The 26324-nt window shown below is 38.5% G+C and overlaps 1 protein-coding gene across 1 annotated transcript; it reads right to left on the reverse strand.

Annotated features, from left to right (window-relative positions):
* Window positions 1-783: 783 nt before the first annotated feature.
* LOC104898621 (hypothetical protein) lies at window positions 784-2535 on the reverse strand. The gene is made up of 3 exons (XM_048638336.1): window positions 2163-2535; window positions 1098-1421; window positions 784-962 (listed from the first exon to the last, which is right to left on the reverse strand). Exons 1-3 carry the CDS (start codon window positions 2533-2535, stop codon window positions 784-786), a joined length of 876 nt encoding a protein of 291 aa, XP_048494293.1.
* Between the last annotated feature and the right edge of the window lie 23789 nt (window positions 2536-26324).

A 26324-nucleotide genomic window follows, 5' to 3' on the forward strand; every position in this document is an offset into this window, starting at 1 on the left:
AAAACAAAATGATTAAACATTCACAAAATCCTATGTCATACCAAAAGTCAGGTTACACACCTTCTGGGTGAGTCCTGCAGAAGAAAAGGCTGGACAGAGGCTCGTTGCCTAGAATGTACTTGGCATGTGGAAGCCAAGTATAAGGAATGCTTGTCTCGGACTCTTCATTACCCTCAATTTCGGCTCAAATTCGTAATAGTGAAAGGCCTCTTGTTCAGCCTCGGACAAGCCATAGGAGGGCACGTCCGCCATCTGAGTGACCGACTTTTCAAAGTGCCGGTGGAGAGGTAAGTTGGCTGGGCCCTTAGCTAATAGAAAGTTGGTTGCCATCCCTTCAACCCAATCATCTTGTCTTTGGCCATTATCAGCGACCACCAGGCCCTTTGCAACAGAACCATTCCGTCGCATCCAATGGAGCAGGCGAAAAAGGTTAAGGGTCTGAGGAAAACCTAAATATTGACAAACCCAGATGTACGCGATTAAATTCCTCACGGCCAGGGGAGTCAGCTGGGCAAGGAAGATGTTGAAAGCTTTCAAAATCTTCACCAGAACAAGGTCTAGCGGAAAACGCAACCCAAACTCGAGATGGTGGGCATAAATAACTACATGTCCTGTCGGACAATCAGTCACCTTCGGTCCCTCAACCGGGATCACCAATTTATAACCAAACGGAAGAGCATACAACTCCTTAGCAACTTTGCAGTAGTCCAATCGTATGGCGTACGCCCGCCAAGTTTTACAAATGATCGTGTTCTTGGGACCACTGCAATAGTCCGGGGGAAGCTATATCCAAGAATGCAGAACATCGTCCCGGTCAGGAATAGGTTCTGGACGGGAAGAAGGAGCCATGCTGGAACTCTCGCCAAGTGCGATCTTAGTACGACAAATGGTCAGCTCCCGGTAGGAAGTAAAAGGGGCAGTGCCAGTCTCATCCATGCTGGCAATAGAGTCATTGTCGGAACCTAAATCAACAATAGTAGGATGAGAGGGGCCAGAATCACGGGCAAGTCGGTCGTAAAAGCTAGCGTCCGCTACCACCCCGGGATCGGCTAAACTATATAACCAAGCGTGTTCCTTCAAAGGCTAAACATCAAGACCTGGGACGACATTAGGTGGAGGATTCCTGATGGTCCTACGAGCTAAAATTTGGTTTCTTAACTCCCTAAGCGTCTGATTATCCCCACTCATCCTAAAGGACAGATATTGGCTAGTCAAGCTTTCTTGCTCGGGAGTAGAGCAGTCATTAAGGAATGTAGACCTAAGTTCTTTCGCCATGTCGACTATAAGAGGCAGATCAGGTAAAAGACGAGTCCACCCACCCCAAGGACTAGAAACAGAAGAACTTTGTCCGCCACCAGGGGAAGAGGGAGAAGATGGTTCACTTTCGGACATAAACTCACTACTCAAAGTTTTCTGACTGTCTGAATGGTTTGGCATAGTTCTAAGGAAGAAAAAACACAGCGAAAAACTAAATTTTTTTTGAAATTGGTATCTGAGAGAAAGTTTGTCGGAAAAATGACCGGAAAAGATGAAGCAAACTTCCCAAAGTACCAAAAAAGCTCCACGAAACGCAGCAGGAGAAGCAGAAACTCGCCGGAGAAAATGTCGAAGCGAAAATAAACACTCTCGAGCAAAATAAAAAAAAAAAAAACCGAATTAGTGGAAATTCCTGAAAAGGAAGGAAAGAAATGCATGTAGTGGCCTTTTTGAAGAAATTTAGGGAAGAAAAATGTTCTTTAATCACAAAGCAGAAATCATCAAAGTTCTTAGAGAAACACTAGTGGAAAAATAAGGAAGGGTTGCGCTTTTTGACGGCAACCCTTTCAATAGCAGCCCTTCACTTTTTAAGTAGCGTTGCGTTTTCCAAACACAGCCCTTCCTACCAAAAAAAAATAAAAAAAAAAAAATTTTTGACATTTTTTTTTATCAAACAGCATGATTATATGTATAAACAGCATGTTGTTGATAACCCTCAAATCACTCTCATTCAAACAGATGAAACAAGACTAACATATTCAACAATAAACCAAAAATACCATACTTGCCCTTCTGAAATTACATAAATTCATCAAAACAAAGTTCAACAAAAATGAACAAAAATGAAAAAAAAATGAACGAAAATGAACAAAAATGGAAAAAATGAACAAAAATGAAACGAGAACAATCCCGAATGACGCCGTATTGGACTATTCTCGCTGGAGAATATCGGCGAATAACCGGCACCGGTGGTTTCCGGTTGACAATTTTCTGACGATCGCATTTAGTAGGAGAGAGATCTGCGACTAAACTCGACGACGATAAAGACGAAACTGGAGATGGCGAAACAGATGATGATGTTGATGAAGACTTCTGAGGAGAGAGAATCGCTCTGATTTTCTTGTCTTTTCCGGGAAATAACGACGCTTTTTCATACTCATCGATAACATTAGCGAGATCATCGTCGGATTTCATCATTACAAGAACGTCAAGATCTTCGCCTGGTAAATGACATCGAAGATTGACTGGATAACCGCATAAATTCTCGAGCTTCGACATTAATTCTGTAATTCGAACAAAAAACAGCTCAATTAATGAATTCCAAAACCTAAAAATCAATACACGAGAACAGCGCAATTTTGATTTTTATCCAAACTTATACAACTTTACAACGGACGAAATAAAAAATGAAAAAAAATCAGGGAAAGAAATGCAAATAAAACAAACGAAACCCTAATTAAAAATACAAAACCCTAAATAACAAAAACGAAAGCAATCAAAAGTTAAACTCTAAAATTACAAACAAAAATAAGAAAATGGAACGAAAACAAAAATTTTAAAAAATAAAAATAAACCCAACCCTAGATCCGGTTTATTCTTTTGCAGGCTTTGCCGGTTTTCATCTTTGCAAATCAGGCAGGTCTGGACATGCTGGAAATGACCTTGGTTGCCCCATTTCGCTGGAGAAAATCTTAGATGACCATGGACGAAAAACTCTCTGCTCAGAATTCCCCCAGATTCTTCAACAGGTCTTGATAAATCTACCAACCTTTGAAAAATAACCAATTCAACTCAGAAATATATGTTTGCATGTTGATGCTGATGATATCATACAATTGTGCAGGGTTTTGCTTGCCTTCAAGAGAAGAGGGAGGGTGAGAGAGAAGATAGAGAAGAGGGAGGCCAGGTTGAGAGACAAGCGTGAGAGAGAGAGAGGCGTGAGAGAGAGAGGAGAGAGTTCGTTTAAATCGTGAGGCGCTTAATTCTTTTTTTTTTTATAAAAAGCCCATAGAAGGGCTGCGCTTGTTTAAAAAGCGCAACCCTACTGTTATAGAAGGGCTGCGCTTTTTAAAAAAGCACATCCCTTCTGTAACAGTTGAACAGTAGGGTTGCGCTTGTTTAAAAAGCGCAGCCCTTCTATAACAGTTGGGTTGCGCTTTTTAAACAAGCGCATCCCTTCACAAAACAGGACTGCGCTTTTTTATTAAAACGCAGCCCTACTTTAACGAAGGGCTGCGTTTTATTTAAAATCGCAACCCTACTGTATAGAAGGGCTGCGTAATGAAGAAAGCGCAGCCCTTCCTTTTTTTTTCCCCTAGTGAAATGGAAAAACCAGAGAAAAAGTTTGAAGAAAGACGAAGAAGTTGAATGAAAAATAAAGAAAAGAAAATTTCGCTTTTAAATACCAAAATGAGAAGTGGCGATGCAAAGACACATCAACTGCTACCCTGAATTAACGCCAAATGTCACTTTCACAGCACACCCTAATAAAAAGGGGCAAAAGCGAGTGGGATTCCAGAAGCAGTAATGATTAAACTTGTTGAAATTCACAACTTACCCCATGTCAACACGTGGCAGCATCAAGGACCTGATCAAAGAAGCATGCAAAATTCGTTCTCGTCATCAAAAACAGCACTGATGACGGTCACGACCCTTAACAATGCTGGGAGGGCTAGTTATATGGGTACTACCCAAGTCTGCCGTCGCACATGCAATAAGTCCGACAAGAAATGTTCAGGACGCGAACTCAAGAGAAGGATGTAAATATTTTTCAATATGAGACCGAGATTGCCGTCGCGGCCACCAAAAAGGACAAAAGATAGGGAATCTTCCCTCTGACAAATTCATCACAGTCATAAACGTGTCAAAAGATTACCTCTCTTCTCGGGTGAATAGTACATCCATAAATAGCTCAATGATACTATTTCTGCAGGTACATTCTCTCTCATACTAGAAATAGCTTATCTCTCTCTCTAAACTTTCTCTCTCTAATCCTTATCAGACATTAGTTGACTTGAGCGTCGGAGGGGTTTTCCTCACAACCACCCCGATGGTAGCTCACGTTTGTTCTTGTGCAGATCACCACTCCCGGATAGCCATCAATCACCGACGGACAACTCTTAAGTCTGCCACCGTTTCGTAACCGGAACAAGATTATTGGTGTCAACATAAATATATTAAAAAAAGATGTGGTCTAGCTCATGTTGCATAATTAAAAAGCATATAGAGCGGTGTATAAATATGAACATGGAGACACTTGAAGCATTTTCCAAACTACACAAATAACTCCAGTTTGGAATTAGTATAGTTAACATCCACTTACACTTTCTGATTCATCTTAGTCGTTATGTCAACCTCAGATCAATTAGAGGTGCCTGATATTAGGTACCAAAAATATGAACTCCCAGAATGTTTAGGCGAAAATCCTTCACAGGACACCCTAAAAGCATTTTTTGGTAGCTACGGGTGGGTGTACATGTGCAAAATCATCAACGACACCAGCAACAATCTCACGTTCTACAACCCATATAACAAGAAAAGCGGCGTGATCGCCTCTGGAAAACAAGAATCTGATCAAAGCAGGGGCTACATTCCTTATTCGAGCGCTGATCGGAAGTACGAGATCAAATACTACCATATAGGTTTGAAGCAGTGGAACCATATGAATATTTTTGATCCTAATCACGAGTGGTTGCTGTCCTTTCAGCAAGCTGGGCTTGATATAGACGATCGTCAGGTTGAGCCAGTAACTGGTTTTACATCTGAGATCACTCTTTATATCACTGATGGTGGATATAAGGTTCAAAATTGCAGTTGGGGAAACATTATTGATTCAAGCTTTTCATTAAGGGGATACCCTAGACCTTAAGTAGTTATTGGTTTGCGAAAGTGCGTGTTTTATTATTAATAAGCTAAGTTGTAAGAACTGATCAAGAGATTCTCACTTCTCAGTGTATGTGTGTTTATTTGAATTGTAATTTTGATTTATGTTTTCAAAAATTGTAATTGTTTGTATGGGGGATTGAATGTGTCTTGGAATTATGTTTTCAAAAATTGTAATTATTTGTATGGGAGATTGATTGTCTCTTAGTCAATGACTCAAATGCATCATGTATGTGTTTCAATTACTCCGTTGTGGAGTTTCATATACGTTTTAACAATTTATTTTTGTTTTCTTAATTTTATTTTTCTTAATTAGTCTCTTTTAAATACTATCATGTCAAAACACAATATATCATTTCAAAATACACTATATCATGTCATTATACACTATATCAAGCAAAACACTCGTGTCAAAAAACTCAACAAATCACTATCATGTCAAAATAAATTATATCATTTTAAAATACACTATATTATTATTTCAAAATAAACTATATCATTTCAAAATACACTATCAGGAGAGACAAATTATTAGAGGAGATAGAACTTATAAGGAGAGAGTAAGAATTGAAGACTAAACACGTCAAAAACTGAAAGTTGTAATCATTACAACACATATGAGATAGATCGGGTGCACACTAAGTTAGTAAGCACTAGGTTCATATTAGTTTTTTTATTGGTAGACCGACAGGTTAATTGGTATTTTTGAAAGTCATACTAATTTAAACTAGGATTGGCATTAATCATTCTCTAACTAATCCCCGAACTCTCACTCCGACCAATTCCCACCAACCAATCACTAGCCATGGGTGACCAGCATCGGCCCATTGTTAAACATTTTAGGCTTTTCATATTATTGAACCTGAAGAGATTATTTTGCGTTCGTTGATTTAGTTACTTGAATGTTTTTCTTAACAACAAGAAAACTTGCATTAATCAAAACAAAAGTACATCTTATGAAACAAAAACAACCTATTACAAGTCCAATATAACTTAAACTTGTCGCCAACGACGGTAGGTGAGATTGGGTTGATGAATATCATGAATAAGACCCGAAATGAGAGGGAACCTGTTGAAAAAAAATACTAGTTGATCTTTAGAAATAGATTGCCGCACCGCCTCTAGTAGATGCCAATGTCTACTAGACAATAAATCCCAAGGGCCTTGAACGGAAATAGCTTCCTGGGATTATACTGATTGAAGTAATAAAGAAGTCACGTCTTTTGGTGACTTCTAACCCTTCTGCAAACTGAACTTAAAATATGTGAAAGGCCTCAACTGATGACTCCAGAATTCATCACATGAACTGGGGGTAAATTATAACTAAGAAATTCACCCGACTATGAATCCTAAGACCTAACCTTGCAATCTCTAAACCTGAAGATAGAACCACAATGTATTTAAAATAACAACCTTCTCTCATCTTACCCAACACTCAAACCCCAAAAGTTGCATAAGTTGTACTGGACAAACCTAAACCAATGCTAATAAAATAGATAACCTAAATGAAACACACTAAACAAACGACCATCCAACTCATAAAATCTCGGCTACAACAATACCATACTACCTTTGAAAATTGCACGTAGCCTTCGCGTACCTCACGATTGTTTCCTTGTCAAACTAACCAAAATGACAACAACGAACACTAGTTGGGAACGGGGAATGGAACACCAAAACTATGCTCAATCCTAAAATAGGGGGGATGATGAAGGGAAGACTAAGACCTAACCACTTCGAAACTAGAATAGGGGAACGAGGAAGGGAAACCTAGGACCTAAAACACCTCAAAAATCGAGAATCGGGGAACGGGGAGGGGATACTGAACCAAGTTGCCACAAAAACCTGAACCGGGGGAGCGGGAATGACCATAGGGAAGCTAGGGAGGGGGTAGTGAAGAACAATCATCAAAAACCTGAACCAAGGGAGCGGGAATGACCCTAGGGAACCAGGGAGGGGGGAGTGGGGACACTGAACACGGGTGAGGGATCGAGGACGACAACCACCAATGGTGGGTGCAGTTGGGTAATGGAGGTAACAATGAAACAAACTAACTAGCAGCAAGTTGAAAAAGAAAAAGGAAAAGAAGGGGGCTCGACTGCCATAGTGAGAAGCCCGATGCGACTCACGCGACAATCAAGCCCTTAGGGTTACCTGGGTAAGGTAGTTGTGCAGCAAGAAGTTACCTACTTAAAGTCCCCTTTTTAAGTAATGGAAAATTGAAGTCTCTGCTTATGAAACCATTTATTTATTTGACATATCTACATTGATCTAGTTGTTTCGGAAAATTTTCACCCATTTTTAATATGGATGATTCGTATGATTATTGATGAAAAATGCACACAGATGACTTGTACAGATGAAAAAGAAGTTTGACTCAAAATTGGTCCCTAATAAAGAGATGTACACAATAAAGACGAAAGCAACAAGTTCAAATAAGAAAAAAACCTAGTTCTCAATACTGATATTATGATAATATAATAATATCGATAAGTAGTACTAAGATACACATCTCATATACAATTTAAAATATTCATCTGATTAGAATCAAATGTTTTAGACAAAATGTAACCAAACGATTACTACCACAAATTGTTAGTTGTATTTCCTCCACAACAAAAACAAAACGACACGACACGAAATTATTGAGAGAAAAGATGAAGTCGACTCGACACGAGAGCGAAACTAATCGGAACGCTACCCATTTAGATCAATTTTGTCATATTATGTAATTATCCAAGATTTTCAAATTTGTAAACAACACGAAATAAACAGGAGACCAAACACATGCAGGATCCCACACGAAACATTTGCCACTTCTAAATTCACCTAAAGTTTGGTGAAACAACCCACCTGATGATACATATATTCAGCTTCTACGATTATATGAGTTTGTACATTGACAACACCATAATAATTTTTTTGTGAGCTAACCACCTTTCATCGGATATTAGATCTCATTTCTTCTTTTTTTTTTTCAATCTTTGGCTCTCCTATGTTGATTTTTTTTTTTTTTGATGAAAAAACAAAATACTTTATATGAATTTAAAAATTACGCGATTGTGCGAGAGTTGTATAACCACATGATATAATGGTCGTACCTCAAAATTCCCGCCCTAGTATCATATTCATAGCCACGCCATAAAAACATCTCTGTCTTTGAAAAAAGTTAAATCATAGTGTGAAATGTGACTTGCGAAGAAGAAGAACAACTCGGTCGCGAGTCGCGACCTGCTTCGCGAGGTGCTGCAGGGTGTTTTTTTGAGCGGCTTGGCAGAACCTCGTCGCGAGTCGAGCGAGTATCGCGACCCATCGCGACCCCATCGCGAGTCGCGACCTAGCTCGCGAGTCGCGAGCTGGGCGTTTTATCGCGGAGCGCGTTTTTGCCCGGTTTTCTCTACGACTTACGACTTGTATTTTAGACTTCATATAAATATGTTATTTCATATTTTAGGGCTTTTTTTACCACAAAATTAGAGAGAGAGATTAGAGAAACACAATAGAGGAGATTAGAGAGAGTCTTTGAGATTCAATTGAATTGAATCTTGCCTATTGTACTTGTAATCATCTCGTTCATAGTGAAACAATCTTTTCCCCTGCCTTGAGGACGTAGCTATCAATTGATAGTGAACCTCGTTAAATCTTGTGTGTTCTTTATTCGTTTTCTTGAGTTTATTGCTTTTATAATCGCTTCCGTTGCAACAAACTTGGTATCTAGAGCTTGAGATTAAAATCAGCGTTAGGGTTTTGGGAAGATGAATACGATGAACTCAAAGATTGATAAGTTTACGGGGAGGAACAGTTTTGGGCTATGGCAGATAAAGATGCGCTTTGTTGAAGCAACAAGGCATCTGGAAACCTCTTGTCAAGAGTGACAAGAGTGGAGCGGCTGGAGGCCCTAGTGAGGCCGAATTGGAGGCGATGGAGGAGAAGGCTCACTCCACGATTTTGCTGTGCTTGGCAGACGATGTGATCACAGAGTTGATGAAGATCACTGCGGCAGGTCTGTGGGCGAAGTTGGAGAGTCTCTACATGACGAAGTCACTCACCAACAAGTTGCTTTTGAAGCAACGGCTGTTTGCCTTGCGTATGCAAGGAGGTACGTCTCTAAGAGATCATTTAGATCAACTTAATACTATTTTACTTGATTTGCGTAATATAGATGTTAAGATTGAGGATGAAGATGCTGCTTTGATTTTGCTTGTTTCACTTCCACATTCATATGAGAACTTTGTTGAGTCATTTGTTGTTGGGAGAGAGACTGTGACCCTAGAGGAGGTGAAGTCAGCACTTTTTACTAGGGAGTTGCGCCATAAGGCGGCAACGACTGAGAGTGGTGGAGATTCGGGGCTGGGTTGGTGGTGAACTCGGCTAAGGGGAAGGGTCCTAAGAAGAAGAAAAATTCTAAGGGTAAAGAGACCAATCCTAGGAATGTCTGTCACTATTGCAAAGAACCTGGCCATTGGAAGAATAAATGTCCCAAGAATCCTAAAGCTTCCAATGCTAACATTGCACAACAGGATACGAAATATGACTCCGAAGAGGACCTAGCATTAGCTGCTGTTGATATGCCTAGTCCGTCTGATCGTTGGATTTTAGATTCGGGGTGTTCTTACCATATGTGTCCAAATCGTGATTGGTTTACTTCTTATGAGTCTTGTGATGGTGGTAATGTTACTATGGGTAATGATGCTGCTTGTAAGGTTGTAGGGAGGGGTTCCATCAAGATAAGGACTTTGGGGGGTGAGATTCGTACTTGATGAATGTTAGACATGTTCCACAGTTAAAGAAAAATCTGATTTCTCGGGTGTCTTAGATGAAGGAGGGTTTACTTTTTCTGGCTCGGATGGGGAACTATGTGTGTGGAAAGGTTCGAATTGGTGCTTAAGAGCACTAAGTTGGGTACTCTGTATGTGTTTACAGTACTACTCTGACTGGTTCTGCTAATGTTGCATCTACAAGTTCTGAGGAGATGACTAAGTTGTGGCATAGACGACTTGGGCATATGGGTGAGCGAGGGATGCAGATATTATCCAAGATGAACCTTCTTTGTGGCCACAAGGTGAAGAACCTTGAGTTTTGTGAGCACTGTGTGTTGGGTAAGCAACACAGGACTAAGTTTGGGAAGGGGCTGCACATAACTAAGGCGACGCTGGATTATATTCACTCAGATTGCTGGGGGCCTGCTCGGGTAGAAGGTATAGGAGGATTCAGTTATTTTGTGACTTTTATTGATGATTTCTCCAGGTACTGTTGGCTTTATTGTTTAAAGCATAAGGGAGAGGCTTTTAAGACTTTTGTGCAATGGAAAGTCTTAGTGGAAAATCAGACAGGAAAGAAGGTTAAGAGGCTACGTACGGATAATGGTTTAGAATTTGTTAATGATGAGTTCAATGAGCTTTGCAGGGACGCAGGGATAGTGAGACATCGCACTGTCAGGAAAACACCACAGCAGAATGGTGTTGCAGAGCGCATGAACCAGACTTTGCTAGAGAGAGTTCGATGCATGCTTTCTAATGCAGGGTTGACTAGGAAGTACTGGAGTGAAGCCGTGAAAACGGCATGTTATCTGATAAACCGTGGTCCTCATACAGGTATTGACTGCAAGGTACCTTATGAGGTATGGTCTGGGAGAAGTGCTGAGTATTCTGGTTTGCGTGTTTTTGGTTGTATGGTCTATTATCATGTGAATGAGGGTAAACTTGAACCAAGGGCTAAGAAGGGTTGTTTTTTGGGGTATGGAGATGGTGTGAAGGGTTACAGGATTTGGTCCCCATCAGAAGGGCGTGTTATACTTAGTAGAGATGTTACTTTTGATGAAAACACTATGTTTGTATCTGCTAACAAACCTGCAGGTGATACTGATGAGAGCACAGATGAAGGATCTGAGCAAGTAGTTGCTCCAGACCCTACTCCACAACCACAGGTTCGAACTCAGGGGAAGGATAATGAGGCTCCAGTGAGTTCTCCCATTGTGGAGACTAGTCAGAGGGATGTAGCTGTTGTTGATGAAACAGCTGATGTTGAGTCTAATCATGAGGAAACTGTCGTTGAAGGTCAGAAACGACCTAGGAACACTACAAAAAAAAGCTCATATAGCAACGGATTTTTGGCGACGGATATATATCCGTTTCTAATTTAGGGACGGAATACTGATAATCCGTCTCTAAATTTATTTAGAGATGGATTTTAAAAATCCGTCTCTAATTTAGAGACGGATTTTAGAATCCGTCTCTAACTTTAGGGACGGATTTTAAATATCCGTCCCTAAATTAGAGACGGATTTTAGAGACGGATTTTAAAAAAATCCGTCCCTAAATTAGAGACGGATTTTAAAATCCGTCTCTAATTTAGGGACGGATATTTAAAATCCGTCCCTAAAGTTAGAGACGGATTCTAAAATCCGTCTCTAACTTAGAGACGGATTCTAAAAATCCGTCTCTAAATTTCATTATGAATATTTTATTGCGCTTCTTTAATTTAGGGACGGATTTTAAAAATCCGTCTCTAAATTAGAGACGGATTTTACAAATCCGTCTCTAAATTAGGGACGGATTTTTAAAACCCGTCTCTAAATTTAGATATGATTATTTTATTGCACATCATTAATTTAGGGACGGATTTTGAAAATCCGTCTCTACATTAGGGACGGATTTAAAATCCGTCTCTAAATTAGGGACGGATTTTTGAATCCGTCTCTAAATTAGGGACGGATTGTTGAATCCGTCTCTAATATTTCTTCGACATATTACCAATATTGCGTAGAGAAGTATACAAGTTGTATTTGGTGTAGTTAGTTGGAGCTTCTTCTCGTTTCTTTGAGGTCACAAGTTCGATTCCTACGAACAGCGATTCTTGCGACTGTGCTTTCCCTTGTAGAGCTGAACCGGGTTTACTTAAGGGATATTCCAAAATGATAATGAGATCAACTTGAACTAGGTAGGGAATTAGGTGATTAAATAAATCATGATAATATTAGGAACTATCGTGTTATTAATTTCGTTTATATATTTTTCATCTTTTCAGCGAATTTAGAGACGGATTTTGGAAATCCGTCTCTAAACTTAGAGACGGATTTTCCAAATCCGTCTCTAAACTTAGAGACGGATTTTCAAAATCTAGAGACAGATTTTCAAAATCCGTCTCTAAGATTAGAGACGGATTTCCAAAATCCGTCTCTAAGCTTAGAGACGGATTTCCAAAATCCCTCTCTAAGCTTAGAGACGGATTTCCAAAATCCGTCTCTAAGCTTAGAGACGGATTTCCAAAATCCGTCGCTAAACTTTAGAGACGGATTTCCAAAATCCGTCTCTAACTCGAATTAGCGACAAGGGTTTTAGAGAAGGACAATATCCGTCTCTAAATCCGTCTCTAAGCCCATATAGCGACGGATTTGACCTATTTAGGGACGGATTTTGTCCGTCTCTAAATGGACTTTTTTTTGTAGTGGAAGAAGACGCAGAGACTGATTGAAGAGATAGAGGGCAGGAATGTTCCTGGCCGAAACTGCTGTGTAGAGGAGATGATTGGTTATGCATTACATGTAGCTGAAGATATTGAGTCACCTGAGCCAATGTCCTACAGGGAAGCAGTTTCTAGTAACGAATCAGCTAAGTGGTTAGTTGCTATGAGTGAGGAGATGGAGTCTCTTCACAAGAACCAGACATGGGAACTCGTGAGGATACCACAGGGTCGTAAGGTGGTTGGTTGCAAGTGGGTTTTCAAGAGGAAAGAGGGAACTTCAGAGGGTGAAAGTGTCAGATATAAAGCCAGGCTAGTTGCAAAAGGGTTCAGTCAGAGGGAAGGGGTCGACTACAATAAGATTTTCTCGCCAGTGGTTCGTCATACTTCTATTAGAGTGTTATTAGCAATGGTAGCACATTTTGATCTGGAACTTGAGCAGTTAGATGTGAAAACAGCTTTCCTACATGGGGAGTTGGAGGAGGATATTCTGATGAGTCAACCAGAGGGGTTCGTTGTTCCAGAAAAAGAGAAGTTTGCTTGCAGTCTGAAGAAGTCCTTGTATGGACTTAAGCAGTCACCCAGACAGTGGTACAAGAGGTTTGACAGCTTCATGGTTGAGCATGGTTTTGACAGGAGTCCATATGATTGTTGTGTTTATCATAGCAAGGTGGAGGACGGTTCATATATTTATCTTTTATTATATGTTGATGACATGCTTATTGCAGCAAAGAAGAAGTCAGACGTGTTGAAGTTGAAGAAGCTTCTGAGTTCCGAGTTTGACATGAAAGATTTGGGAGCAGCAAAGAAGATTCTTGGCATGGAAATCTATAGGGATCATGGACGGAAGAAACTTTTCCTTTCTCAGAAAAGTTATATCTTGAAGGTACTTGACAGGTTTGGTATGAGTACTGGGAAATCTATTGATACTCCTGCTGCTGCAAATGCTCGTCTTTCTGTTGTTCTTTCTCCTCAATCTGATGAGGAAAAGGAGTATATGTCTAAGGTTCCGTATGCTAGTGCAGTTGGTAGTCTGATGTATGCTATGGTGTGCACTAGGCCAAATTTAGCACATGCTGTTAGTGTTGTGAGCAGGTTTATGACTCAACCAGGGAAGGAACACTGGCAGGCAGTGAAGCGGATTTTCCGCTACTTGAGAGGAACGGCAGATGTGGGTCTCATTTATGGGAATGATACTGAGTGTTTGGTGACCGGATATTCTGATTCGGACTATGCAGGTGATATAAACACTAGAAGATCGATGACCGGGTATGTATACACTCTAGGAGGTTCTGTGGTTAGTTGGAAGGCTACTTTGCAGTCTTCAGTGACTTTGTCTACTACGGAGGCTGAGTACATGGCTTTGACTGCCGCAGCAAAGGAGGGTATATGGTTACGTGGTTTGGTCAGTGATTTGGGTCTACACCATGATCGTGCGACTGTGTATTGTGATAGCTTGAGTGCTATTTGTCTTGCCAAGGATCAGGTGCACCATGATAGAACTAAACACATTGATGTAAGGTACCATTTTCTGAGGAGTGAGAAGAGGATAGTGGTGAAGAAAGTTGGGACTGCTGACAACCCAGCTGATATGTTCACCAAGCCAGTTCCAGTTCGCAAGTTCAAACATTGCTTGGACTTGTTGAACGTTGATAGTCACATATGACCTTGTGAGAGGTTGTGCCTCAAGGTGGAGGCAATCCCGGCCCCGGGACAAAGTGGGCAAGCCCGGCATCGGGTTAAAGATGCAACAGCAGGAGGGGAAAGAGTATCTCGGGTATTGTTGGAGAGATACATGCTTGGTTGATTGTGTCGAGGTGGAGTTGTGTGGTAGATGCAAGTCAAGGTGGAGATTTGTGAAATGTGACTTGTGAAGAAGAAGAACAACTCGGTCGCGAGTCGCGACCTGCTTCGCGAGGTGCTGCAGGGTGTTTTTTTGAGCGGCTTGGCAGAACCTCGTCGCGAGTCGAGACGAGTATCGCGACCCCATCGCGACCCCCATCGCGAGTCGCGACCTAGCTCGCGAGTCGCGAGCTGGGCGTTTTATCGCGGAGCGCGTTTTTGCCCGGTTTTCTCTACGACTTACGACTTGTATTTTAGACTTCATATAAATATGTTATTTCATATTTTAGGGTTCCTTTACCACAAATTAGAGAGAGAGATTAGAGAGAAACACAATAGAGGAGATTATAGAGAGTCTTTGAGATTCAATTGGATTGAATCTTGCCTATTGTACTTGTAATCATCTCGTTCATAGTGAAACAATCTTTTCCCCTGCCTTGAGGACGTAGCTATCACATTGATAGTGAACCTCGTTAAATCTTGTGTGTTCTTTATTCGTTTTTCTTGAGTTTATTGCTTTTATAATCGCTTCCGTTGCAACACATAGTCTCAGACATTTAATTGAGGTGAAAATCCCAAACATAAAATCATTGTAAGCTACCGAGTCACACCTTTGAAAGTTGGAAATTATCTTTCTCTATAAAGATATTAAATCTATATATATTCCTCCCCCCAACAATTAAATAAGACACTAAGCAATAAAAATGTGGGTTTCAAGACTCAAACCCACGACCTTTCAATTGATATGCTAATATGCTAACCAATTACTCTACAATATTCATGTTGGTCTTTAAATAACACATAAATTCAAATGCAAGTTAGTAAATAATTCAGAAGTATCGTCCGAGATAAGAACTAGTTGTAGTATAAGACACAATGGTCGATGACTAAAAGTTTAGATTTATTTTAGTCTTCTATAAATAATGTAAATAGAAAGATCATGACATCTGGTCGGTAAAATCCGTTGACATTAATCATACATATAACATAATGTAAACGTACTCAACGAAAATTCATTTAAGCCTTGAGTATGTGAAAGCTTCGTTTCTATCACAATATTATGACTTCTAAGTCTAGTCCGCATATATTTCAATTATTTTCTAACGTTGAAGGTGGGATATGATTGTACATTCTTTGAGAGGTTTGAAATTGATTTTCTTTTGTATTCTTTACTTCCATGAGAATAATTTATATGGATTTGAAGTCTTTTTTAATTTATATCAAATAATTATCAACCTGTAGTTTGCGCACTAGCTGCAACGTACATGTGAACAACTACAAGAGAATATACAAATAGTATGTTCACAATTATAGATGCAAAGTCAATGAAGAAATGATATATTATGTTGAAGCACAAAATATAAATTTTCAAAGAATTAGCTCTTAAACTTATGATAGCACATGAATTCAATTGTATTCACTTTGCTGAGTGATTAAAAAAAACAATGGCAACTAAGGGTGAGGGACAGGAAGGTTATGATTAATATTTTGAAGAGTTTCAGTATTTGGAAAACATTTATAGGCAATACTATTGTTGGTTTTAATGAGTGAAACTCTTTCAAGATTTATCTAGAATTCACAATTAATTAGAAAATATGGTAAAGGAACAAAATGAATTAAAGGTTGGATCGATCGAATAAATGAATTGAACCCTATGGTTCAAATTTTGGGGAAATAAAGAACAACGAGTTTATCTTCATAATTTGAATGATTTCCCAATCTAATTAGACGTTTAAATATATTAGTGCAAGCAACTTCCTCTACAATATGATAAGTAAAACTCCAAAAAAAGTGTAACTTTTTATATTTTTACCTTACAAATAATACCATAATATTAGCTTGCTAAGAATTTGCACTTCCTATAAACTTTCGTTGCAACTAATTACAATGATCATAAACTAAAAATTTAGATATGCATTTCTAAATAGGAGCGCGATTGAAGGCCATTAAAACTAACTTGAGGCAGATCTAAGCCTGAAAGAACGAGAGTAGTGGAGGATGGGGCCTATAGAGGTGAAAGTTTTTTTTTTTTTTGGAAAAAGTGATGAGAAATTAAGATTGTGTAATGTTTACCTCAGAGGAGTATATATATTGTTACACCATTTTCAAAACATACCTTACAAAGTACTATTTTATAAAGAATATTATTTTTATTTAAAAAGTGAAAAATTATTTATTAATATAAAGTCATATCATATCGACATCTGCAATAGGAGTCAAGAACAAACAAGTGCATATCAAATGGAAATCCTAAGATGGCCAAACTATGAGTGTTGAGTAGATCTAAAATTGATGAAAATCCCCGACTTACACATTGATGTCTTCTGCAGCCTTCCACAAGTGAGTCTAATGATCTGATGTAGTCTTTACGTAGATCTTAATTTGATATAACTGATTGTAACCGAATTATTGGTAGCTAAGCACAGATACATATGCACGCCTAACAAACAATTCGACCATGATAATCTAGGAGGAATAAAATTCCACCAAGGGGAAACAAACTAACCACATACAGGGTAATACACCCATCACAATGGATGGACGATTAAAAAAACCACAAAACAACACAAAAACAAAAAACATATTGGATCAAAGAGAGCCTGACCATCATGATTGATGAAGACGAGGGAGCTTGTTCGATGCCACAGTAGTCGGGGAAATCCCCCCTCAAAGTTTCTTGTCGAGGAGGGATAGGAGGAAGAGGGAGAAGAAAAGAAGAGAGAAAAAGAGCGGCTATAATTTATTTTTTATAACATACTAATTATTCTTTAGTTATCTTCGACAAGTTAATTGACAATAATCGTAAATTAAATGATATTATAGTTTAATTTAAACTAGTTTAATATTTTGTATTTGTTTTTTTCTATTCTTGTCGTACATGATGCATGACTTTAAATTAATGAATATATTTATTTTTTTAAAAGATAATGATACTTTTTTTTTAAGATAATGAGGGTTTACTTGGAGGAAGGGAAGAGAAGAAAGATACTTCAAGTGAGATCCAAGACTTGATACCCAATTTTAAAAATAGTAGATCAGTTGAAAGAGCTATCACTAAACTACCATCTAATCCTCTTATGGTAATGATACATACAGAAAGTCAACAACTACTAGTTGTGTTCTTTTTTAATTGTAATATTTGTATTTTCATATATACTTGTCGAGGTAATGACCATTAATAACTTAAGTTATGTATTTGTAAAAATTATGCAAATGAAATATTAATAAACTAACATTGAGACGAAAAATAAGATTTCATATTAGTATGTTTATCTTTGTGAATATATTATACACCGTCAAAGTAAAAACGTCAAAGTAAAAACTTAAAATAGTAAAAAAGTTAAAATGTTGCAATTAAACAAGAACGAAGAAAGTATATATATATTAATTTTAAAATCCGTATAAGTTACAAAGAGATTGTACAGATTAATTTCCTACAAAAAATGCTAGTCAATGTTAATAAGTCAGATAACTAAACTAAAAAATGTATATGAAGAAGTACGTGTATATATATGATCAGATGAGTACATCATAACATCAATAGTCATACATCTTCTGCGAAAAAAGATTGTCATATACAAGCATAAAGCATTATCCATAAACATCCTCTTAAATTTGTTGTTATGTCAACCCAAGCAGACGTGTATGAAGATAGCAGGTACAAATCAGATGAACTCCCAGCGCATTTAGGCAATGATCCGTCGAAGGAAACCCTGGAGTCATGGTATTCCAACTTCGGATGGGTGTGGTTGTGTCAGATAACCAACAACTCTAGCAACACTATCAAGTTCTACAACCCTTGGTACGACGTAAACGGTGAAATCGCTCCTGGAACAACCGAGTCTTATAACAGCAAGGGTTATTTTCCCTTGTGGAGCTACTCTAAAAGATACGAAATCACGTACTACAACCAAGCTTTCAAGGAGTGGAAGAAGATGACTATTAAAGATCTTGATGGTAATTGGTGGTTGTCCTTCGAGCAAGATGCGGTTGATGAAGATATTCGCGCGGTTCGCCCTCCGGCGATTGTGACTGTGTCAGGGATCAACCTTACTATCACCGAAAGTGGGTATGAAATTTACAGTGTTAGTTGCGGTAAACTTCACTCGCGGCTTTCATTTCAAGCGCCAAGTGATTATTAATTACAGAGTACCAAGTAATTCCATTGATTTTCAACTTTCTAAGTGTGTGGTTTATGTTTTATTGGCTGAATAAAAGAGATCGTGATAAGGTTGTATGATCGTTTGGCTTCTTCTTTAGTGTCTTTAAAATTTTTAAGCGTTGTAACTTGTAAGAGAGACAGTGAGCTATAATCGTCTATGGTTGTATACTTATATTGTTGTCTGATTGATTTATTTCACAAGTTTGGTGTTTTCTTTTTTCCCCTAAAGCATCTGGCCTTCTAACAAACTCTTCTTTGATGTTTTTAATATGTTAAAGTATTGGGCTAGACGGGCTCATCACCATGTGTTTCTTTTTTTTTGGTGAACAAAGCAGTCTTACGTTACCATATTAAAAATAGTCTTACAATCATTCCGATAAGCGTCCATACAATAACTAGGGGGATTGGGGAAACTCCTAATTACATTCAAAGTACCATCTTCCTTCCTACAAGCTTTTGCCATTACATTACCGTGTCATTGAGCCTCCTGCTGCAATAGTCAATCCTCGCTCCCGGAATCTGTTTCCATAACTTTCTGCAATGGTACAACATACTCGTATATTTGTTAATATTAGTTTCAAGACAATCTAAAAGAGTAACCGTAACTTTGCAATCCGAATATATTGTGACATTTGTATACTTATGACAAATAGCAATAGATAACCCAAGATAGATGGCCATAATTTACGACAACAGAGGGTCTAAAGCAAAGGACTTTCTGCTGAATCCCAAAACCCACTTCCCTAGGCCATCCCTAACCACCCCACCCCACCCAACCCAATTTGTGCATTATCACTAGAAAAGGCAGCATCGACATGGATAGACGCGTCAAAGTGTTTTAAGTCATTTACAATTTGGAATGGGGTTCTTGGAGGCGGGAGATCGTTTGATATCCGCATCCATTCAAGGATGGCCAGAGTAGCCTTTTGGATAATTTTCTTAGCATCCGAGGGATGACCTTGGTTAAAACTGCACAAATTTCGGTCTTTCTAGAGTTCGTAACAGATATATGGGAAAAGCTGGGCCCACTCAATCCCCTCAATCTAGGCATCCGCACCCATATTCGCTTTTACCCATGCCTGAATGGGGCCACTCCAAGGGATCTAGGATATATGGAAATTCCAAACCGGGACGGAGAAAATACAATCACGGAAGACATGAATGGAGTTTTCGTACGAGTGCTTACAACGTGGACAAGCCGAATCAGGGGTGATTTTTCTCAGTGCTAAAAGTGCCTTATGCGGAATACTATCACAGCATAAGAGCCAGAGGAAAATTTTTATTTTAGGTTCAGTTCTACTCTTCCGTAACCATTCAAGATCCACCTGAGGCTGGGCTATGTGGTACGTATACACTTTTGCCAGCGAGAACCCGGAGTGGTCCACAAAGGTTGGTATAAGGAAGTCCTAAAGGTTAATATCCGGAATGGGGGTGCTCAGAATTCTATCCCTAACGTGGTCAGGCAGATCCATAGATTTTCTACTTAAATCCCATTTTCCCCCTCTTACCATGTCTTTTACTCTGATCCGGGTTCTCCCTAACATTTATGGTGTCTTGGAATAAGTCTTTATGGCTCGGATCAGTGTTAGGCGAGAATATCAATTTGCTCTTTAGTTCATTTATCTTTTGTCCCGACACTTGGCAAAACTTATCAAGAGTTTGTTGAACCGCAAATGCAATATCCTCATCCACTCTCCCAAAGAGTAGTAGATCATCTGCAAAAAGGAGGTGCAAAATGGGGACCTTCTTTCTCCCTACCCATAAAGGAGCCCATTCTTCTCTCTCACAACTCCCCAGGATGGCTTTGGACAGGGCCTCAAGGCAGATATTAAATAGATAAGGAGACATTGGGTCTCCCTAGCACAACCCACGAGAATGGTAGAATATGTCTGACTTCCTACCATTAATCAAAACAGCCGAGGAAGCTTTCGAGACGCACTCCATAATAAAATTCATCGAGGCTAATGACAAGATGCATCATAGAAAACACTATCTGACAAAGCTCCACTCCACCCTATCATAGGCTTTCTCTAGATCAATTTTAAGCGCGAACCAGCCCCATTTTCCTTTCTTTTTGTTCATCAAGTGAAGATTTTTCGAGGCGACAACTAAATTTATGTCCGATCCTCTTCCTTTGATGAAACTATTTTGATACTTGGAAATCCAGATAGGGATATGGAGTTTGAGCCGGTTTACGAGAATTTTTGTGACCAGCTTATATAGAGTATTACATAGACTAATGGGTCTAAATTATTGTTTGATGGTTTCGGGGGATTCCTGCTTAGGGATCAGGCAGATTAGCGCTTGGCTTAGATCATCAGGCAAATATCCCATCCTAAACCAATTTCTAATAGACTCACAAACATCCCTCCAACCACTCCCCAAGACTTTCAAGGGTTTCATAGAGAAAATGGCATCTCTTATTTCCTCCATTGTCGGAGTATCCCTAATATCTTAACAAGAATGGTTCTCTAAAACTGGTTCCGTTCTCGGGCAATATATCTGCTCCGTGGAGTACAACAAAGTATAGAACCTAAGGATATGGCTCGTAATCTCCAACGGATCGACAATGTCATTACCCACCTCATCTCTAAGGCAAAGAATCTTATTGGATGCTCTTCTAATGGTAACACTACGGTGGAAATAGCTAGTGTTTCTATCGCCCTCCCCAATTCTATCCATCTTACTTTTGGAGCGCCACAAGAGTTCTTCCTGGTCCTGGAGGTATGCTTGGACCCCTTTTAGTCTTGCAAGGAGGTGTCTTTTCCGGGCGTGGACATTCCCAAAGGAGTTGTGGTTCCAGTCCACTAGTCACTACTACAAAAAATGGCAAAGATAACTGTTAAATAAGGCTTTACATAACAGTTTTGAGGTGTTATCCAAGTCAATGTAATGTAAAGTAAAGATAACACCTGACAAAAGTGTTATGTTTGCCAGAGAAAACATAACAGCCATTTATAATACACGTTATACCGCTAGATAACACATTTTGTAAATAAGTGTTATGTTTGCTATTTATATGACAAATTGGAAGAAGGAAAATTTAACATTTATCTTGAATAACTGTTATGATTTCCTATAATATATTTAACATATATTACCTATAACTGTTATCTATGATATTTGTTTTTTTAATTATCATATTCTCACCTGTGAGCAGGCGTTAATTACAGCAGCTCGAAAATTTCGTACAGTACCTGCTATATTAATACTCAACCCATAGGATCTTACAACCAACAAATTGAATCCCAAAATTTTTATTTCACAATATAATTTAACGAATATTCATAATTCTAAACTTCCAAAAACTACTATATATACAAATCAATATTAATCGAAATCATAAACAATCAAATCTAGACTAGCCACATCCACATGATATTAATATCCAAATCCAAAAATATAATGTACATCCAAAAATGGATTAAGGTAAAAAAAATTAGGCGGGAAGTTAGAACTCATTCATCATTTGTGCTTCTTGTTGATCTCCGACATATGTAATTCACAACTCTTTGAGTTCATCAATTTTATCGTGAGAATAGGTTCGACCAATGCCGTAATAATACTGCAATAAAGGTAATTACATAATAAGTATTCATAAAACAATTATGCATTTGTATGTATGTGCCACAAATTGTCAAATATCTACAACATCTTTTAGACTCAAACAATAAGATTGTATATTAATTCAGGTGCCACTACATTCACCTTGAAAGAGACGGGCTTTCTAGTTTCTAAACTACATGCTTCAGTTCAAAGTATTAATTATGAGTTGGGCCTTCATTTCCTTATCACTTCATAGATATACATGTATGGGATGCATTAAGGTTTAAACAATCTCACTGCATGTTTGTCTACTAATGTTCTTTTCGTAAGATAAGAAAAAAGTAACCTGATTGCTAATCCAAACCTACTGACCTTACATTGTCAACTTCTCTAATTCTTTCCAGCAAGCCTCCTACCTACACCCTCTCAACTCTTCCTTGTGCCCATCGAAGATTCAAGTTTGTCTATAGTTTTGTGGGTGATAACGTCAATTTGTTCAAATTTACCATCGAGGGTCCAGTTTTTGAACCTCTAACCAAATGTGATGTAGAAAAAAGGTCGGTTTTTAGCATTCTGACGATGAAATCATATAACCCTCGCATGGTATTGGGAAAAGATTATATACTTGGCCTTCTTTGCCTCCATATACTTCAGATCTCTTTTGTCGCTTTCTTAAACTTTTGTCGTTTTCCTATTAGTCTTTATATCTTGATTCTTCTCAATTCGTTCTTGAAGAGGAATCTGTTTAAGAAAGTTATGGTTTTCTTTTCTTCCTGCAACTCAGTTAAATTTCATTCAAAACTCCTGAGATACATTCAGATAGACTGCTTTGATATCCATGGGAAACAAAAGCAGACTACCAGGACAACAACATGCAAGAATCACACTTTAGAACCAAATCATTGGCTATTATTATGCAAAGGAACAAACCAAAGATTATAAGAAAGAAAAACTCACAACATCTGCTTCTATGGTAGAGCCATTTTCAAGTTTCACTGCAGCCACTCTTCCATCAGAACCAGCTTCTAGGTTTTTAATCATATTACCCTATTACATTTATAAATCACTAGGTGTTATAGTTAGTTGAAATGCATGTAAAATTAAAACTAGATTAAACTAAAACAACCATAATAGAAATGATTTAGATATGATGGGAGATAGACATATTGCCAACCTTCACAAATTTGACACCACTTTGCTCATACAGCTCTTCGTACTTCTTAGCTAGCGAAGGAGAAATAATCTTTGCAAAAGATGGTCTTCAGGGAATATGATGCAATGTTTAGTACTATACAGTTTTTCTTGGGGTTCATGAAGATTTAAGCTCTCCACTAGGCACTAGAACGATTCCTGTTAAATAGTGGCTAACTTGGTGGTGGGCTTGGTCAATAAGCTAAATGATCATTTGTCAACACTAGAATGCAATTTGTTCCTTTCTCTCCCCCCTCCCTCCCTCCCTCCCTCCCTCCCATGTATCTTTCTTGGTGGTGGTGTTTGGAAAGACGGAAAGCGTGTCCCTCCATACAATTTCCACTTTACCTGGTGCTGCCTGAGCAATAAAGATGAACTTATATCAATTTTGACAAGCACATCCCTGCATAGGAGTAAACTTTTGTGCTCATAGCTGGCTCCTTCTAGTACTCAAGTGTTTGGAGCTGACTTAACTGCATTAAGTTGTAATCAGGACTTGCTGCTATCATTTTTTACAATCTGGATCGAACAGGATAGTCAGACCGGGTCCAGTTAATGTCCGAGGAAAATTTGACTCCAAAATGTTATGTGAGCAATTGGAGTAATAATACAAACTTACTAAAATTGACCTGTATAACACTATAAACCATAACAAAAGCTGTCTGGATTCCAATATATGAAAATTAACAAAAAAATATTACTTTAAGTTTTAGATGACTCTGTAGACGAATTCTTGTTCATAATATATCTTCAATTTCTGGACTTGAATGGTTGAATAGCACAGTGCTGTATACTTGAATGGTTATTGCATAAACTATATTCACCAGTTATTGAGTGTATATTTCAGAAGTGGTATAACCTACTCTAATGATATGCAACCCCTCTTAGCTGATTTTGAGATTTCTGAAGGCATATTTTCACGAGCTCGAATTGATATTCAGATTCAGTGTGCTTATGGCTTGGGGCAAATGTGATGCTGCAGTATTCACGCGAAGAGGTGGCCCATTTTTCCTCAATATTCTTGCAGAACCAAATTACCAATATTAACTTAATGTGTGCTAGTCTCAATATATGAAAGATATTTTCATATGGCAAAAGACGGCATACAATGAGTTAGAAAACAAAATTGTAGTCTAACAAATCAATACCCTGATTCAATTATACTATCCCTGGGAACTGAATGAGTTCAATTATAAATCAACTCATATTTACAATATCTAATTACAAATTCAAAATTGCAAACTAACAATTTCCAAAATCATGAGTTCATGACCATTTCCAAATCAACAACCATAAATCCACAATCACAAATTCACATTTCACAAGTATCATAATTCACAACCAAACAATGTGAATATTATATTTAAAAAAAATTAAAACTAAAACTTAGGGTTTAGAAAACTTACGGACTGACTGGAGTGACAATGAGTGAGTGTTGGGCGTCTCGGGAGGTCCGCCACGGCGAATGAATGTGGGCGGTGGGGTGGCGGTGTCGCTTCGCCTTCTGACTCCGTTGCTTCGTGGCTTCGTTCCTCTTCGTCTCTTCCTCACCGCTCCTGACTCCATCGTTCGAAGTTCAAAGTACGTGACTTCGTTCCTCCTCCTCACTGCTCGTCATCATCGTCTCCGCGAATGCGAATGTGCTGTCGACTGTCGTCGTTCCTCCGCTACCGAGCTTAGGGTTTCGTTTTTCAATTTCTCTCTTCCTCAGTCTCTCTCTTCCTTTCAGCGTGTTTGTTCTTGGTTCAGTTACAGCAAATTGAAAATAAAATAAAAAGGATTTACGAAGTAGAAAGTTTGTTCTTTTAGGGGAGTAGAAAGCTTGTTCCTAAAAGTAATTGAAAATAAAACAGTTCTTTTTTCAACATAATTATTTTAAGTAAATTTTTATTATTAATAAAAATTCACCACATTCTCATAAAAGAATAAAATAAAACACAATAAATTAATTTCATAGCAAAGATAACACACATTAAGATAAGTGTTAAGTGGAATATTTTCTATACAAGCTAAGATAACAGTTCTTTTGTTAAAACGTTAAATTTAGACTTTACATAACAGTTGATAAAATAAGAGTTAATTTAGGTGTGTTATCTTTGCCCTTTTTTGTAGTAGTGAGTGCTGCCCTGGTGTAGTCAATTCCCCCCCCCCCCAATAATATCGATCTACTAGACCACGCCTACCTAACTACATCTAAGAATCTGCCATCAAGGGTCCACATTGGCTCAAAACGAAACGGTTTGGGCCCATCCATAGGATGGTGATTTTCTAAGTTCAGTAAGATAGGGAAGTAATTGTAGGTAACACGAGGAAGGTGCCACAGGTTATGGGCCGGGAACGCATTAATACATTCATCATTAGCCCAACCACTGTCCTGTCGTTCATAAATCGGGTTGTTGCTACGATTATTTTTCTAAGTATACTTAGGTTTGTTATACCCAATATCAAGCAAGTTACAATTATTTATAGTATTAACTAACATATTAGTTCTATAATACGAGATGTTTCGGCCACCAAGCTTTTTATTTTTATTAGTAACTTCATTAAAGTCTCCTATTATTAGCCAAGGTCTGTTAACGTTTTGTGAGAAGGAAAAAAGTTCATTCCATAAATTTATACGCATGCAAAATTTAGGGCTGACATATATAGCAGAAAAAAGAAGGACGTTTTCATAGCACGTACCTCCAACACCCCATGAACTCCTGGAGCACCTTCCCCAATATTTTGGAAATCGATAACATGCGAGTTCCAAAGGAGGAGGATGCCTCCGGCAAAGCCCACAGGATCCACAAGAAACCAAGAGTCCATCCCCAAACTCTGAAGAATAACCGCGGTCCTCTCGCTAGAGACCCACGTCTCAACTAGCACCACAAGAGAAGGCGTTTGATGATGCATAAGCAATCGAATATTCGACGCAAAGGATGGCCCACTAATTCCTCTCACATTCCATAATAACACCGACATTCCTTTAAATAGATTAGGG

Source organism: Beta vulgaris, chromosome 2, assembly GCF_026745355.1.
Source record: "Beta vulgaris subsp. vulgaris cultivar EL10 chromosome 2, EL10.2, whole genome shotgun sequence".
Lineage (NCBI taxonomy): Eukaryota > Viridiplantae > Streptophyta > Magnoliopsida > Caryophyllales > Amaranthaceae > Beta > Beta vulgaris.